At 48.4% G+C, this 14314-nt stretch overlaps 1 protein-coding gene across 1 annotated transcript in view; it reads right to left on the minus strand.

Moving 5' to 3' along the window:
• The window catches only part of LOC126212751 (vitellogenin receptor-like), a 175219-nt gene that overhangs the window by 156141 nt on the left and 4764 nt on the right, over positions 1-14314 (minus strand). The window contains exon 2 of the mRNA XM_049940159.1: positions 9185-9301. Coding sequence (XP_049796116.1) covers positions 9185-9301 — 117 coding nt within the window. The remainder of the gene's footprint in view (positions 1-9184; positions 9302-14314) is intronic.

A 14314-nucleotide genomic window follows, 5' to 3' on the forward strand; every position in this document is an offset into this window, starting at 1 on the left:
TATTCAAACATACGTAAAATGCTAAATACGGCGCTGCAGTCGGCAACGCCCATCTAAGACAGTAAATGTCTTGCAGTTGCTAGATCGGTTACTGCTGCTCCAATGGCAGGTTTCTAAGGTCTGCACACTCGAGTGATGGGACACAGCATCTCCGAAGTAGAGATGAAATGGGGATTTCCCTCTACGTCCATTTCACGAGTATACCATGAATATCAGGAATCGTGTAAAACCTGAAATCAGACATTGCTGTGGCTCGAAAAATATCCTGCAAGAACAGGACCTAAGACCACTGAAGAGAATCTTTCAGCGTGACAAGTGCAACCCTTCTGCAAATTGCTGCAGATTTCAATGGGGGGGGGGGGGGCGGGGGGAGGGCATCAAGTGCCAGCATATGAACCACTCAACGAAATATCGATATAGGCTTTCGGAGCCAAACGCCCACTCATGTACCTTTGGCTACTGCGTGACTAAGCTGTACACCTTGCCCAGGCCCGTCAGCACCAACATTGGACTTTATGACTGAAAACATGTTGCCTGGCTGGACGAGTCGTTTGAAACTGTTTCAAGTGGATGGATGTGTATGGGTATGGAGACAACCTCATGAACCCATGGACCCTGCATGTCAGTAGGGGACTTCAGACTGGTGGAGTGTCATGGTATGTGGTGTGTGCAGTTTGATATGGGACCCCTGAGATATGACAGCTGAGTCATACACAACCACCCTGTGTTATCACGTGCATCCATTCATGTCGATTTGTGCATTCTGAAGTACTTTGGCAATTCCAGCAGGACATTGTGATATCCCACATGTCACATATTGCTACAGAGTAGCTCCAGGAATAGTTTAAATACTTCCGTTTGCTGCCGAACTCCCTCAGACGAACATTATTGCACATATTTGGTATGTGTTGCAACGGGTCTTATGGATTTATGGACAGTCCTGCAAGATTCACGGTATCAAATGCCTGCAGCACTACTTCAGACATTAGTCTAGTCCACTCCGCGTCGTTTCAAGACTGCGAGCTCGCGGGGGAGCTACACGATATTAGGTAGGTGTACCACTTTTGACTCTTCAGTGTAGGTCATGCGTATAGTGCATTGCTACCTGTTTTCAGTGGCAATTTTTTTTTTTGGGTTTAAGGGCGCTCAACTGCTGAGGTCATTAGCGCCCAGTCACTGTTGTGAGAGCACATGGAATCTGGTAAAACTCAAGTGGATGGGGGGACACCAGACGGACCTGACAAAGATGCAGATAAATTAAGTAAAAAGGTTAAATGTCTTTGGACAAGCCAGTTAAAGTTATAAAACGCAGAATACGAGCAGCTGCTCGAGCGTCATCAGCTAAAACATCCGGTAAAGTAGATGGCAGGGACAGGACAACACGAAATTGACTAAAACGGGGACACGACAATAAAAAATGGCGCACTGTTAATGCCTGACCACAAGAGCACTGCGGAGCTGGGTCACCGGAGAGCAGGTAGCGGTGGCTAAACCGGCAACGCCCAATCCGCAACCTGGTCAGAAGGACCTCCTCTCGCCGAGATGGTCGGGAGGATGTTCAAGCAGTTGGGAGCGGTTTTACTGCCCGAAGCTTGTTTCCTTGGAGGGATGACCAAGCATCCCACCACAACGACACAAGCCTCTTACATACATCCCCACAAACGTCAGATGACGGGACACAATGGGAGGCTGGCCGAGGCAGGAGGACTGCAGCCTTGGCTGCAGCATCTGCAGCCTCATTCCCAGGCACTCCTACATGTCCGGGAACCCACAGAAAGCTGACAGAACCACAATTATCAGCGAAAGAATGGAGGGACTGCTGTATCCGTTGAATCAAGGGATGGACCAGATAGGGAGCTCCAAGGCTCTGAAGAGCACTGAGTGAGTCAGAGCAGAGTACATACGATGAATGGCGGTGGCGGCGGGCATACTGAACGGCCTGATGGAGAGCAAAAAGCTCGGCCGTAAAGCTGGAACATTGATCGAGGAGCCGGTATTTAAAGGTGGCGGTCCCGACTACAAAGGCACAGCCGACACCATCGTCAGTTTTGGAGCCATCGGTGTAAATAAAGGTGTGACCGGCAAGTCTAGCACGAAGTTCGACAAACCGTGAGCAATACACTGCAGCCGGAGTACCCTCCTTCGGGAGTGAGCTGAGGTCGAGATAAATATGAACCGGAGCCTGGAGCCAAGGTGGTGTCAGGCTCTCACCCTCTCTGAAGGTGGTAGGGAGGGCAAAATCCAATTGTCGAAGCAGGCGACGGAAGCGGACTCCGGGGGGCAGCAGGGCAGACACATACAACCTGTACTGACTGTCTAGAGAATCGGCGAAGGACTTTTAAGAGGGGTGGTCGGGCATAGACAACAGCTGGCAGGCATACCGACAAAGCAGTACGTCGCACCGGTAGGTCAATGGTAACTCTGCAGCTTCAGCATAAAGACTCTCGACAGGACTAGTGTAGAAGGCTCCTGTCGCAAGACGTATCCCCGATGGTGGATGGAGTTGAGCCGGCGTAAGAGGGATGGCCGAGCGGACGAGTAGACGAAGCTCCCATAATCCAGCTTCGATCGGACTATGGACTGATACAAGCGAAGCAGGACAGTGCGGTCCGCTCCCCAAGATGAACCGCTAAGAACTCTGAGGACATTAAGGGAACGTGTACAACGGGCCGCCAAATAAGAGACATGTGGAGACCAACACAGTTTCCTGTCCAACGTGGGCCCTAGAAACTTAGTTGTGTCCACGAATGGGAGAACAACGGGACCGAGATGTAAGGATGGCGGAAGGAACGCTTTATATCGCCAAAAGTTGATACAAACCGTCTTCTCTTCAGAGAACTGGAAGCCATTTGCCATGCTCCATGAGTAGAGGCTGTCTAGACAACGCTGAAGGCAGCGCTCCAGGAGGCACGTTCTCTGGGCACTGCAGTAGATCGCGAAGTCATCGACAAAGAGAGAGCCTGAGACATTAGGTGGAATGCAATCCATAATTGGATTGATCGTGATGGCAAAAAGGGCTACGCTCAAGACTGAGCCCTGAGGCACTCCGTTCTCCTGGAGGAAGACGTCTGACAATACGGAACCCACACGTACCCTAAACTTTCGATCCGTTAAAAAGGATTCAATAAAAAGGTGCAGGCGACCGCGTAGGCCCCACCTGTGCATAGTGCGGAGGATACCTCCTCTCCAACAGGTATCATAAGCCTTCTCCAAATCGAAGAACACAGCTACCATTTGGCACTTCCGCAAAATGTTGTTCATGATGAATGTCGACAAGGTCATAAGGTGGTCAACAGCGGAGCGGCGTCGATGAAAGCCGCATTGAACATTAGTAAGTAGCCGTCGAGATTCAAGAATCCAGACTAACCGAGCATTAACCATGCGCTCCATCACCTTACAGACACAGCTTGTAAGAGAAATGGGGCGGTAACTAGAAGGAAGGTGTCTATCCTTCCCGGGTTTGGGTATAGGAACAACGGCGTCACGCCAACGCATGGGGACTTTACTTTCGGTCCAGACGCGATTGTAGGTACGAAGAAGGAAGCTTTTGCCCGCCAGAGAAAGGTTTGCCAGCATCTGAACGTGAATGGCATCTGGCCCCGGAGCAGAGGACCGGGACAGTGCAAGTGCACGTTCGAGTTCCCGCATAGTAAAGGGGCATTATAAGTTTCCAGATTCAGCGAGTGGAAGGAAGGTCGCCGAGCCTCTTCTGCCTCTTTCCTGTGAAGGAAGGCAGGATGGTAATGGGCGGAGCTTGAAACCTCCGCGAAAAAGCTGCCAAAGGCGTTGGAGACAGCCACAGGATCAACAAGGACCTCATTACCTGAGGTCAGGCCATGTACCGAGGAGTGGGCCTTAATGCCCGACAGCCGGCGCAGGCTACCCGAAACGACGGAAGAGGGAGTAAAACTGTTAAAGGAGCTGGTGAAAGAGGCCCAACAAGCTTTTTTGCTGTCTGATGACTCTACGGCATTGCGCTCGGAGTCGTTTGTATTCAATACAATTCGCCAACGTAGGATGGCGGCGAAAGGTGCGTAAAGCACGTCGCCGAGCACGGATAGCGTCCCTACAAGCCTCGTTCCACCAGGGGACGGAAACGCGACGTGAAGAAGAAGAAGAAGTAGTACGAGGAATGGAACGTTCGGCAGCATTGATAACAGCCTTGAGGTATTCGACCTGACTGTCACAACTGGGAAAATCGTGGTCCGGAAAGGTCGCCAGGGAGGAGTAAAGTCCCAGTCAGCTTTCAGTATGTTCCAGCTCGAAGGACGTGGGGTTGGGGTGTGGTGCAGGAGACGAACGACACAGGGGAAGTGGTCGCTCAAATAGGTGTCAGAAAGGACATACCACTCGAACCGACAGGCAAGAGTGGTAGAACAGATCGAGAGGTCCAAGTGGGAATAGGTATGAGTAGATTCTGAGAGGAAAGTCGGGGCGCCAGTATTGAGGCAGACAAGATTGAGATGGTTGAAGACATCCGCCAAGAGTGAGCGTCTTTGACAGGATGCAGGAGAGCCCCAAAGGGGATGATGGGCATTGAAGTCGCCAAACAATAAAAACGGCGGGGGAAGCTGAACGATCAGGTGCATCATGTCAGCCCGACTAACAGCAGATGATGGTGGAGTGTAGATGGTACAAACTGAAAAAGTAAAAGCAGAAAGAGTAATGCGGACAGCTATTGCTTGGAGTGGGGTGGTCAATGGGATGGGATGGTAATAGACATTGTCCCGAATGAGCAACATGACCCCCCATGAGCTGGGACACCGTCCACAGGGGTGAGGTCACACCGCTCCGAGGTATAGTGGGTAAAGGCAATACAGTCAGTCGGGTGCAACTTGGTTTCCTTGAGACCAAGGACAAGTGGACAGTGCAGGCGGAGGAGCAGTTGTAATTCCTCCCGATTAGATCGAATACCTCTTATGTTCCAATGAAACAACGCCATCGCTAGTCAAGAAGTTGGGGGAACGAGACGGGGAAGAGCTGGTCACCTCGACGCCCGCGGAGGGCCAGGTTGCGAGGGAACAACGCTACAACCGACGGGAGGCGGATCCGGTTCCATCGACTTCACCAGCTGCGGCCGCTGTCCCTGGTTGTGTAGGAGGGGCAGCATCGTTTGCCGACGAAAGGCCAGCTGAGGACGGCCGGGGAAACTGAGGACGGCCGGGAGCAGCGACTCACGGATGGAGCGTCAGACGAAACGCGCCGGGGTGGAGAGGGGGATAGAGACTTCTTGGAAGGCCGAGGCGGCACAGGGATGGTGGGCTGGACCCGAAGAAGGTCCTCACGCGTGGGGTCCGTTTTGGAACGCCGGACCTCGGAAGCTGGGGTCCGGAACGTTTCCCCGATGGACGCCTGAGAAGAGGATTGCTTCTCAGGGGGCGTGGGGGCAGGAGGAGGAAGGGTGGCCCCTGGGGCAGAGGGGGTGGGGGCCACGGGGGGGAGGAGGATTTGGAAGGGAGGGATTTGGGAGGCGGAGTCAGAGCCCCTGATGGGCGGAGGAGGCGGAGGGGGGACAGAATAGGGGGGAGGATACCGCGGAAGGAGTGGACACAACTGAGGCAAACGAAGTGGTCAATGGCACGGGATGGAGGCGGTCATACTTCTTCCTGGCCTCAGAATAAGAGAGCCGATCCAAAGTTTTGATTTCTTGTATCTTCTCCTTCTGATATGCAGGGCAGTCAGAGGATCTAGGCGAGTGGACGCCAGGACAATTAATGCACCGAGGTGGTGGGGTGCATGTATGTTCCTCACGAAGAGGACGTCCACAATCGCCACAAAGGGGCTCAGCCTCACACCGTGACGACATGTGCCCAAAGTGCAAACACCTAAAACAGCGCATAGGAGGCGGGACGTAAGGTCGCACGTCACACCGGTAGCACATCACCTTTACCTTCTCCGGGAGAACGTCCCCTCGAAGGCGAGGATAAAGGCCCCGGTGTCGATGCGACGGTCTTTGGGCCGCGCTGGACTCGCCGGACGAAATGCACGCCTCGGCGCTGCAGGTTGGCCCTGAGCTCATCAGATTGTAGCAGGAGGTCACGATGAAAAATAACCCCCTGCGTTCTATTTAGTGCCAGATGTGGGACAATGGATACTGGGATGTCCCCTAGTCGGTCGCACGCCTGGAGCGCCGCCGACTGTGGCGGAGGTGGTCTTGATAAGAACGGACCCTGAACGCATCTTGCTGAGAGCCTCTATTTCCCTGAAGATGTCCTCAATGTGCTGAACAAAGAACATGGGCTTGGAGGTGGCGAATGTCTCCCCATCGGTTCGAGAACAGACCAAATAGCGGGGGAAGTACTTCGCCCCAAGCCGGCGGGCCTGTCCCTCCTCCCATGGAGTGGCCAAGGGGGAAAGGGCAGGAGAACCAGAACTAGAACTAGAAACGGTACCTTTTCTTTTGAAAGACTCTGCCGCAGAGCGATCTGATACGTGTTGACGTTTCATCTGCGAAACGTCCGCCCTGATACCACCCACTCCGACCAGGGGCTCTCCCCACGGGCGCCACCCAGCCGCAGCAAGGGCCACCTGGGAGGATGACCATTGCCGGGAGTCCTGATGCCCCAAGGAGACGGGCATCTACTCCTTGGCCGACGTGGGGAGGGTGCAGCTCAGGTATCGGCAGTACGATCCCTGTGTTGTCAGGGGGCTACAACCTAGAGGGTACATGACGACCCCACCACAATGGGCTGGCTACCGTGCTGGATTTCTGGTGCCATGGAAAGTCCATCATGATCGCTGGTGCAGATGGAGATGCACTATGGGCGTAACTTGGACAACCCATCAGGCGTTGAGGCCCAATTTGAGGAATAGTGGGTATGGTTACAACGCCGGTGCAATGCTGAGTGCCAAGATCTTAGTGCTCTTAGGACCAGTGGTACACCACGTAAGGTGTCTTTCCCCAAAAGGCTCGTACTTCTGTAGAATTTGGAAAATGGAGGTCAAGCCCCAAGGGGGACCATCACATGGAAGGCCGAAACGGTTTAAACTCCTTTTAGTCGCCTCTTACGACAGGCAGGAATACCTCGGCCCTATTCTTACCCCGGACCCGCAGGGGGGGGGGGGGTGGCAATGTGAACTGCGTAGCTAACGACAGACAGCTGAGGCCCATGTGTTGAGGTTATGTTGTGAAGCTATGTGCATACCACCAAAGGAAGCATTCTTAAAGTTATGGAAGCTTTACAGGCAAATCGCATGGAATGTTACTTCTAAGGATTTGAATAGAAATTTAAGCTTTAATACCGTAATCCGCCGCCCCTGCGTGTAACCGGCTCCTGAAAATACTCAGGCGTAGGTGGACGAACATGTTTATGCACTGGGTGTATGTGGTGCGTGGTTTGTTCTGGTCTTATTGCGCAGTTTGATTGGCCCATTCTTTGAAGGTACCGAAACTGTCTCCAGGCCGCTTTTGGGGAAGCTTTAAAGAAGTTTATCAACAGAAACCAGCTACATTTAACGAGATACAAGGAATTATCGAGACCTCTGCAGCTATCACGCTGGCAACACTAACAGTCATAGTTCGGCAACAGTTAAGCAGCATCGACGTCGTTCGGCTGCAAATGTGTCACTTTGAACCCGACATGGCCTTACCCCTTTTATCGAGCACTCCGGGGAAAATTTCAATATTGCACATTTTACAACATTGACCTTGTAGGGCCGCTTGGGAATTCTGATTTCATGCTGCTGCCTGTGTGCTTTTTTTACCTGGTTGCAATGTTGGCCGTGAGATCAACATCACATCCACGTTGGCAGGCCCTCTTGAGTTACTGACAAGGGAACCTCCCCATCGCACCCCCCTCAGATTTAGCTGTAAGTTGGAACAGTGGATAGGCCTTGAAAACTGAACACAGATTAATCGATAAAACAAGAAGTAGTGTGGAACTATGAAAAAAAGTAGCAAAATATACGAACTGAGTAGTCCACGTGCAACATATGCAACTACAAGGGTTATGTGCAGTCAGGAGCGCCGTGGTCCTGTGGTTAGCGTGAGTAGCTGCGGAAAGAGAGGTCTATGGTTCAAGTCTTCCCCGAGTGAAAAATTTACGTTCATTTTCGCAAACTTATGATCTGACCGTTCGTTCATTGACTTCTCTGTTCACTGTAATGAGTTTAGTGTCTGTGTTTTGCGACCGCACCGCAAAACCGTGCGATTAGTAGACGAAAGGACGTGCCTCTCCAATGGAAACCGAAAACATGTGATCGCAAGGTCATAGGTCAACCGATTCCTCCACAGGATAATACGTCTGATATATTCTATACGAGAGTGGTGACGGCATGTGCGTCACATGACAGGAATATGTTGTCGACCCACCTAACTTTTACACTTGGCGAATGGGTAAAAAGATTCTTCTACCTTGCCCGATTTAGGTTTTCTTGTGGATGTGATTATCACTTCCAAAAAAGTGATCGCATCGGACGGACAGATAATTGTCTGAAAACAAAAATTAAAATTTGGAGTCGAGGGAAGACTTGAACCAAGGACCTCTAACTCCATAGCCGGCCACGCTAACCACAGGACCACGGCGCTCCTGACTCCATATTACGCTAGAAGTTGCATATGTTACACGTGGACTACTCAGTTCGTATATTTTGCTAATTTTTTTCATAGTTCTACACAACTTCTTCCTCTTTTCTCGATTGACCTGTGTTCAGTTTTTCAAGGTCTATCCACTGTGCCAACTTAACTAAATCTGAGGGGGGGGGGGGGGGGGTGCGATGGGGCGGTTCGCTTGTGAGAAGTATCTCATATTGAACGTGGCTTAATTTCTAGAATTCCTTGCTAGTTTCTAGACACTAGTTTTCATGGTACTTTATTCTCCTGAAGTTAAAAGTGAAATTTCACCGTTCGTATTTCGGTCCATGAAAATAGATGCTTCTACTATAATTCCTATCAGATAGCCTACGATATTCGACTACACCACATAGGGAAAGTTTCTTAAGGCCATTTTGCCCGTCAGACCTTGTCTAATATTGTGACGAAAGTAATATAAGACAAACTTCAGTTTACCTGACCTGAAAATCTTTGATATTCTAGTAACTTCAAATCTAATTTTCGCCCTTAGCACAAATTCCAGTGAATACGTAGCTTGCAGCAAAATATTAAAAGCAACAGAGACGCAGTTAATCAGGTTATAATTCAGCATAGGGAAATTTACCAATATGAAAATTTTGTAGCTGTACTTACCACAGTGCAGCTCGTCAGCTCCATCTGGGCAATCTTTCTTACGGTCGCAGTGTTTTGCTTCCCGTATGCAGGCGCCGTTACTGCACTCGAAGAATCCAGACGGACATTTTGCACACACTGGAAGACAAAAAAGCCAAAATCACATTCTGAGAGCTGTTTGCAGTTATTCCGTTTGAAATTTGGTTTGCTTGCGAAGCACATACTGTTTTTCATATTATATGAACTTCGTGATAATATGCTCACGATATAGCTTTATATTATTTTTCCAGCTGTGCGCCTGTCAATGTTAAGGAGGCATAATATTTGAGAACAGCGAAATCTTAATATGAGCTATTTTTAACACGTATTTATAAGGTTGCTTTGTTCGGTATAAATTTTGTTCAAAATGGTTCAAATGGCTCTGAGCACTATGGGACTCAACTGCTGAGGTCATTAGTCCCCTAGAACTTAGAACTAGTTAAACCTAACTAACCTAAGGACATCACAAACATCCATGCCCGAGGCAGGATTCGAACCTGCGACCGTAGCGGTCTTGCGGTTCCAGACTGCAGCGCCTTTAACCGCACGGCCACTTCGGCCGGCATAAATTTTGTTATTTCAATCTCAATTACCTATGAAGTATGAACTAAAAGACTTAACTCCACGTTGTTCAGAACTGCATGGCGATGTATTACAACTGTGTGGCGTAGTGTATTTTTTGTACCGCAACCATTTCCCGTTTCCAAGTTCCTGTCGCTAATGTCTCGCGACAATGGGATTGCTGCTATTTAGAACAATATTTTTTTTTGAATGTGACAAGTACATTTTTTATCCCATGTGCATTCTTAACCTCTTATAGTCCTGAAAATTTGTGCTTGTGAATTTTTAGTAAAATTTCAAACTGGAAACGTGGGGAGTTTGCGATAGATAGGATTGTACGGAATAGCTGTGTTAGAAGCTAGTCTGATATTTATCTGCTTTTAAATTTTTCTTTTACGTTTCGTTTTAAATTTTGCTAGTGTTGTTATAGCTATTAAAATTATCAAGCACAGGTGTGTATGGGAGCAAGGAATCTAAGGCTAGAAGCCTTTTTCTCCCGTTTAGTCCATTTTAAAAACGTGTTATATTTAAATAAGTAATTTTGCAGTCTGGTGACGTTGGAATAGGCAGACAGGATTAGTCAAATTTTAATAAAAGGTGATATTTATTGAAATTTTCTGGACTGTCAGATCAACACATCTAAGCTACAATTGTTTTCGCTGTTCAATTAGCGATCTTTAACATTCTTCAGTAATCCTGAAGGTTCATTTAGTACTGTATTACAAGAGACAAGATTCCGCAACAGAAGCTGGATGCTGTTTTGGACAAAAGGCAATGAGATACGCCTTTGGGAGTGTAACAGCTCAGAGACAGTGCCAGCAAATAAGCTATATCAACACCTGCATCTGTAGTTTGTAAAAAGTCTGAAGGTACATGTGGAGTGAACTATTCTGCACCGTTTTCCGTGACTGGCGCTATTTAAGGAACTACAGCACAATCTAACTACACTACAGTTCCGTTAAATATCCATTGACCGTGAGCAGCAGTTTAGTTGAAGGAAGAAAAGGTAAATAAGGGCTTCACATGAAATACTAAGAGCAAGGTGTGAGCAGCAGGGTGTTAGCACAGTACGGAAACTGGCACAGGACAGACGGAGACAGAACAGCTGCCGTCGTACGGATCTTCGCCACTCAATTTAATTCCACGAACAGTTGCGTTGAAATGAGGGATTGATACAAATGAAAAATGAACACGTCACTCAACGTTTATTACGTTTTTCTTTGTGAGCTTTTATACAAAAACTGCGTAATTAAATCATGAGATTCTGTTCTCACGCGCCATTTTCACTGCAGAAAATTTCACTCGTACGTTGAACGGGATATTTATTGTCCCTTATTTGCGGGAACAAAATCCATTCTGCGAGACGTGTCTATGGAACGGCTATTTTCCGATGTTAAAAATATGACCCGGATTATTCTACACTCCTGGAAATTGAAATAAGAACACCGTGGATTCATTGTCCCAGGAAGGGGAAACTTTATTGACACATTCCTGGGGTCAGATACATCACATGATCACACTGACAGAACCACAGGCACATACACACAGGCAACAGAGCATGCACAATGTCGGCACTAGTACAGTGTATATCCACCTTTCGCAGCAATGCAGGCTGCTATTCTCCCATAGAGACGACCGTAGAGATGCTGGATGTAGTCCTGTGGAACGGCTTGCCATGCCATTTCCACCTGGCGCCTCAGTTGGACCAGCGTTCGTGCTGGACGTGCAGACCGCGTGAGACGACGCTTCATCCAGTCCCAAACATGCTCAATGGGGGACAGATCCGGAGATCTTGCTGGCCAGGGTAGTTGCCTTACACATTCTAGAGCACGTTGGGTGGCACGGGATACATGCGGACATGCATTGTCCTGTTGGAACAGCAAGTTCCCTTGCCGGTCTAGGAATGGTAGAACGATGGGTTCGATGACGGTTTGGATGTACCGTGCACTATTCAGTGTCCCCTCGACGATCACCAGTGGTGTACGGCCAGTGTAGGAGATCGCTCCCCACACCATGATGCCGGGTGTTGGCCCTGTGTGCCTCGGTCGTATGTAGTCCTGATTGTGGCGCCAAACACGCATACGACCATCATTGGCACCAAGGCAGAAGCGACTCATCGCTGAAGACGACACGTCTCCATTCCTCCCTCCATTCACGCCTGTCGCGACACCACTGGAGGCGGGCTGCACGGTGTTTGGGCGTGAGCGGAAGACGGCCTAACGGTGTGCGGGACCGTAGCCCAGCTTCATGGAGACGGTTGCGAATGGTCCTCGCCGATACCCCAGGAGCAACAGTGTCCCTAATTTGCTGGGAAGTGGCGGTGCGGTCCCCTACGGCACTGCGTAGGATCCTACGGTCTTGGCGTGCATCCGTGCGTCGCTGCGGTCCGGTCCCAGGTCGACGGGCACGTGCACCTTCCGCCGAACCACTGGCGACAACATCGATGTACTGTTGAGACCTCACGCCCCACGTGTTGAGCAATTTGGCGGTACGTCCACCCGGCCTCCCGCATGCCCACTATACGCCCTCGCTCAAAGTCCGTCAACTGCACATACGGTTCACGTCCACGCTGTCGCGGCATGCTACCAGTGTTAAAGACTGCGATGGAGCTCTGTATGCCACGGCAAACTGGCTGACACTGACGGCGGCGGTGCACAAATGCCGCGCAGCTAGCGCCATTCGACGGCCAACACCGCGGTTCCTGGTGTGTCCGCTGTGCCGTGCGTGTGATCATTGCTTGTACAGCCCTCTCGCATTGTCCGGAGCAAGTATGGTGGGTCTGACACACCGGTGTCAATGTGTTCTTTTTTCCATTTCCAGGAGTGTATTTGATTACCACATTCAAATAGCATTTATGGTCAATATTCTCAACATATGAGGTTTGTAATTAACGCTTAAAATCATATCAAGATCTGGTCACGTGATAAACTTCGTTGATGCGCTGGTGACGTCACCAGTAAGCCAAAGCTATTGGTGTGCTAACGTGAAGAAGCTATGAGGTTGTTACGTACTTTTCGTACGAACAGTAACTTTTCAGTGTTGGAAAAACAGTTACAACTAAAGTAACAATAGAAAGGAATTTTGATAACGCTGATAGTGGAAGCTTTGCGAAAGTTGCGTATTTATTTTCTCGTTTTTGCGACCTGAAGCACAATTTCTTACTGGTGGCACTTTGAGGTATTTATTTAACGCATTTTAAGTACTTGCTCCCAGTTCATTAAATAGTAGACGGAGTAATCTATATACATAATTGACAAGTCACTGATAAATGCAGGGAGGATAGTATTTACTGAAACAACTAACCTTTCCCTTTCCCTTTCCTATTCCACTAGCAAATTACGAGAGGAAGCGATTGTTTGTAAGCTTTTGTACGAGCCGTAATATCTATCATATAGTCATAAAATCGTAGAATAGGTCTACAGAATGAAGTCTTAATTATAATGAGTCTCGAAATGTTTAAACGTATTCAGTGTCTCTTACTAAAATGAAAATTAGAGCTATATGGAATGTACCCATGAGAAGTTACTATCCCTCCTTTCACATTTTTCTTTCCATCCGTAGCAACAACGTAATTCACCATCGCTAATACATTATCAACAAACGGTTAGACAAAAATTCTTTGTTTTATAAACTTCAAACGCTGCAGAAAGCACACAGGCACAGCGAAGTCCCGAGATCACGTGACAATCCTGGTTTAATGTTGACAACATGCGCAGAACACAATGCTGACTCCAGAGTTATTTACTCTTTGGGAACAAGCCACTTTTTGGGAAGCATTGCTAGTTGTGAAGATATCAGCACACGCCGCAGTACGAGACGTAGGACAATGAGGTTATTCTGAGAGATCTAAACTGTACAACATTCAGGCGATACAAACTTAAGGACTGATGGTTATGAGTAAACTATTGTTAGCGGCTGAAGCAGACTTCATATTTCTGAAATATTATAAAACCGCGAAAGTTTAAGCAAGTTTAGCTTGACAACAGAAAGATACATTGCTTCTAATGAAGTAAAAAGTGTGGTCGCGTTAAGTAGAACGCGTCTTTCTGAACGTTGTGTGTTGACAGCGATTGCAAATGTTAGCGCATGTAAACAGCAAAGAGAATAATATTCTGTTTCTGATCGTTGCGTAAGTTTTTTTTTAACTTATTTGGTTTTCATATGGGAGGGCTGTTTTACAAATACTGTAAGTTTACATGTTCTTCCAGGTGAGATTCGAACCACCTATCTATGGACATCTTACAATATTCGACGATACGGAGCTACCGAATAATTTAAGTATGCTTTGGTAAAACTTTTCACCAAAAGTTTAATTTCGTTGAATGACGCCGTTTTAACAGTGGGAGAGCATCCCTCTGAGGTAAGTCAATGTTTATCTCAGTGCAATATTTGTAATTAAGCTAGTGAACTGCGTCGAGTTGGCAGCTTGCCAGCATAGGGCAACATTTTACCCATTTATTCTCTAGAGCACGCAGAAACAGTTTTTATAGATTTGTACGGTATGTAATTACACACCATAGTTAATAGTTCTGAAATGTACATTCCAAAACA

The sequence above is a fragment of the Schistocerca nitens genome, chromosome 11, assembly GCF_023898315.1.
Source record: "Schistocerca nitens isolate TAMUIC-IGC-003100 chromosome 11, iqSchNite1.1, whole genome shotgun sequence".
NCBI lineage: Eukaryota > Metazoa > Arthropoda > Insecta > Orthoptera > Acrididae > Schistocerca > Schistocerca nitens.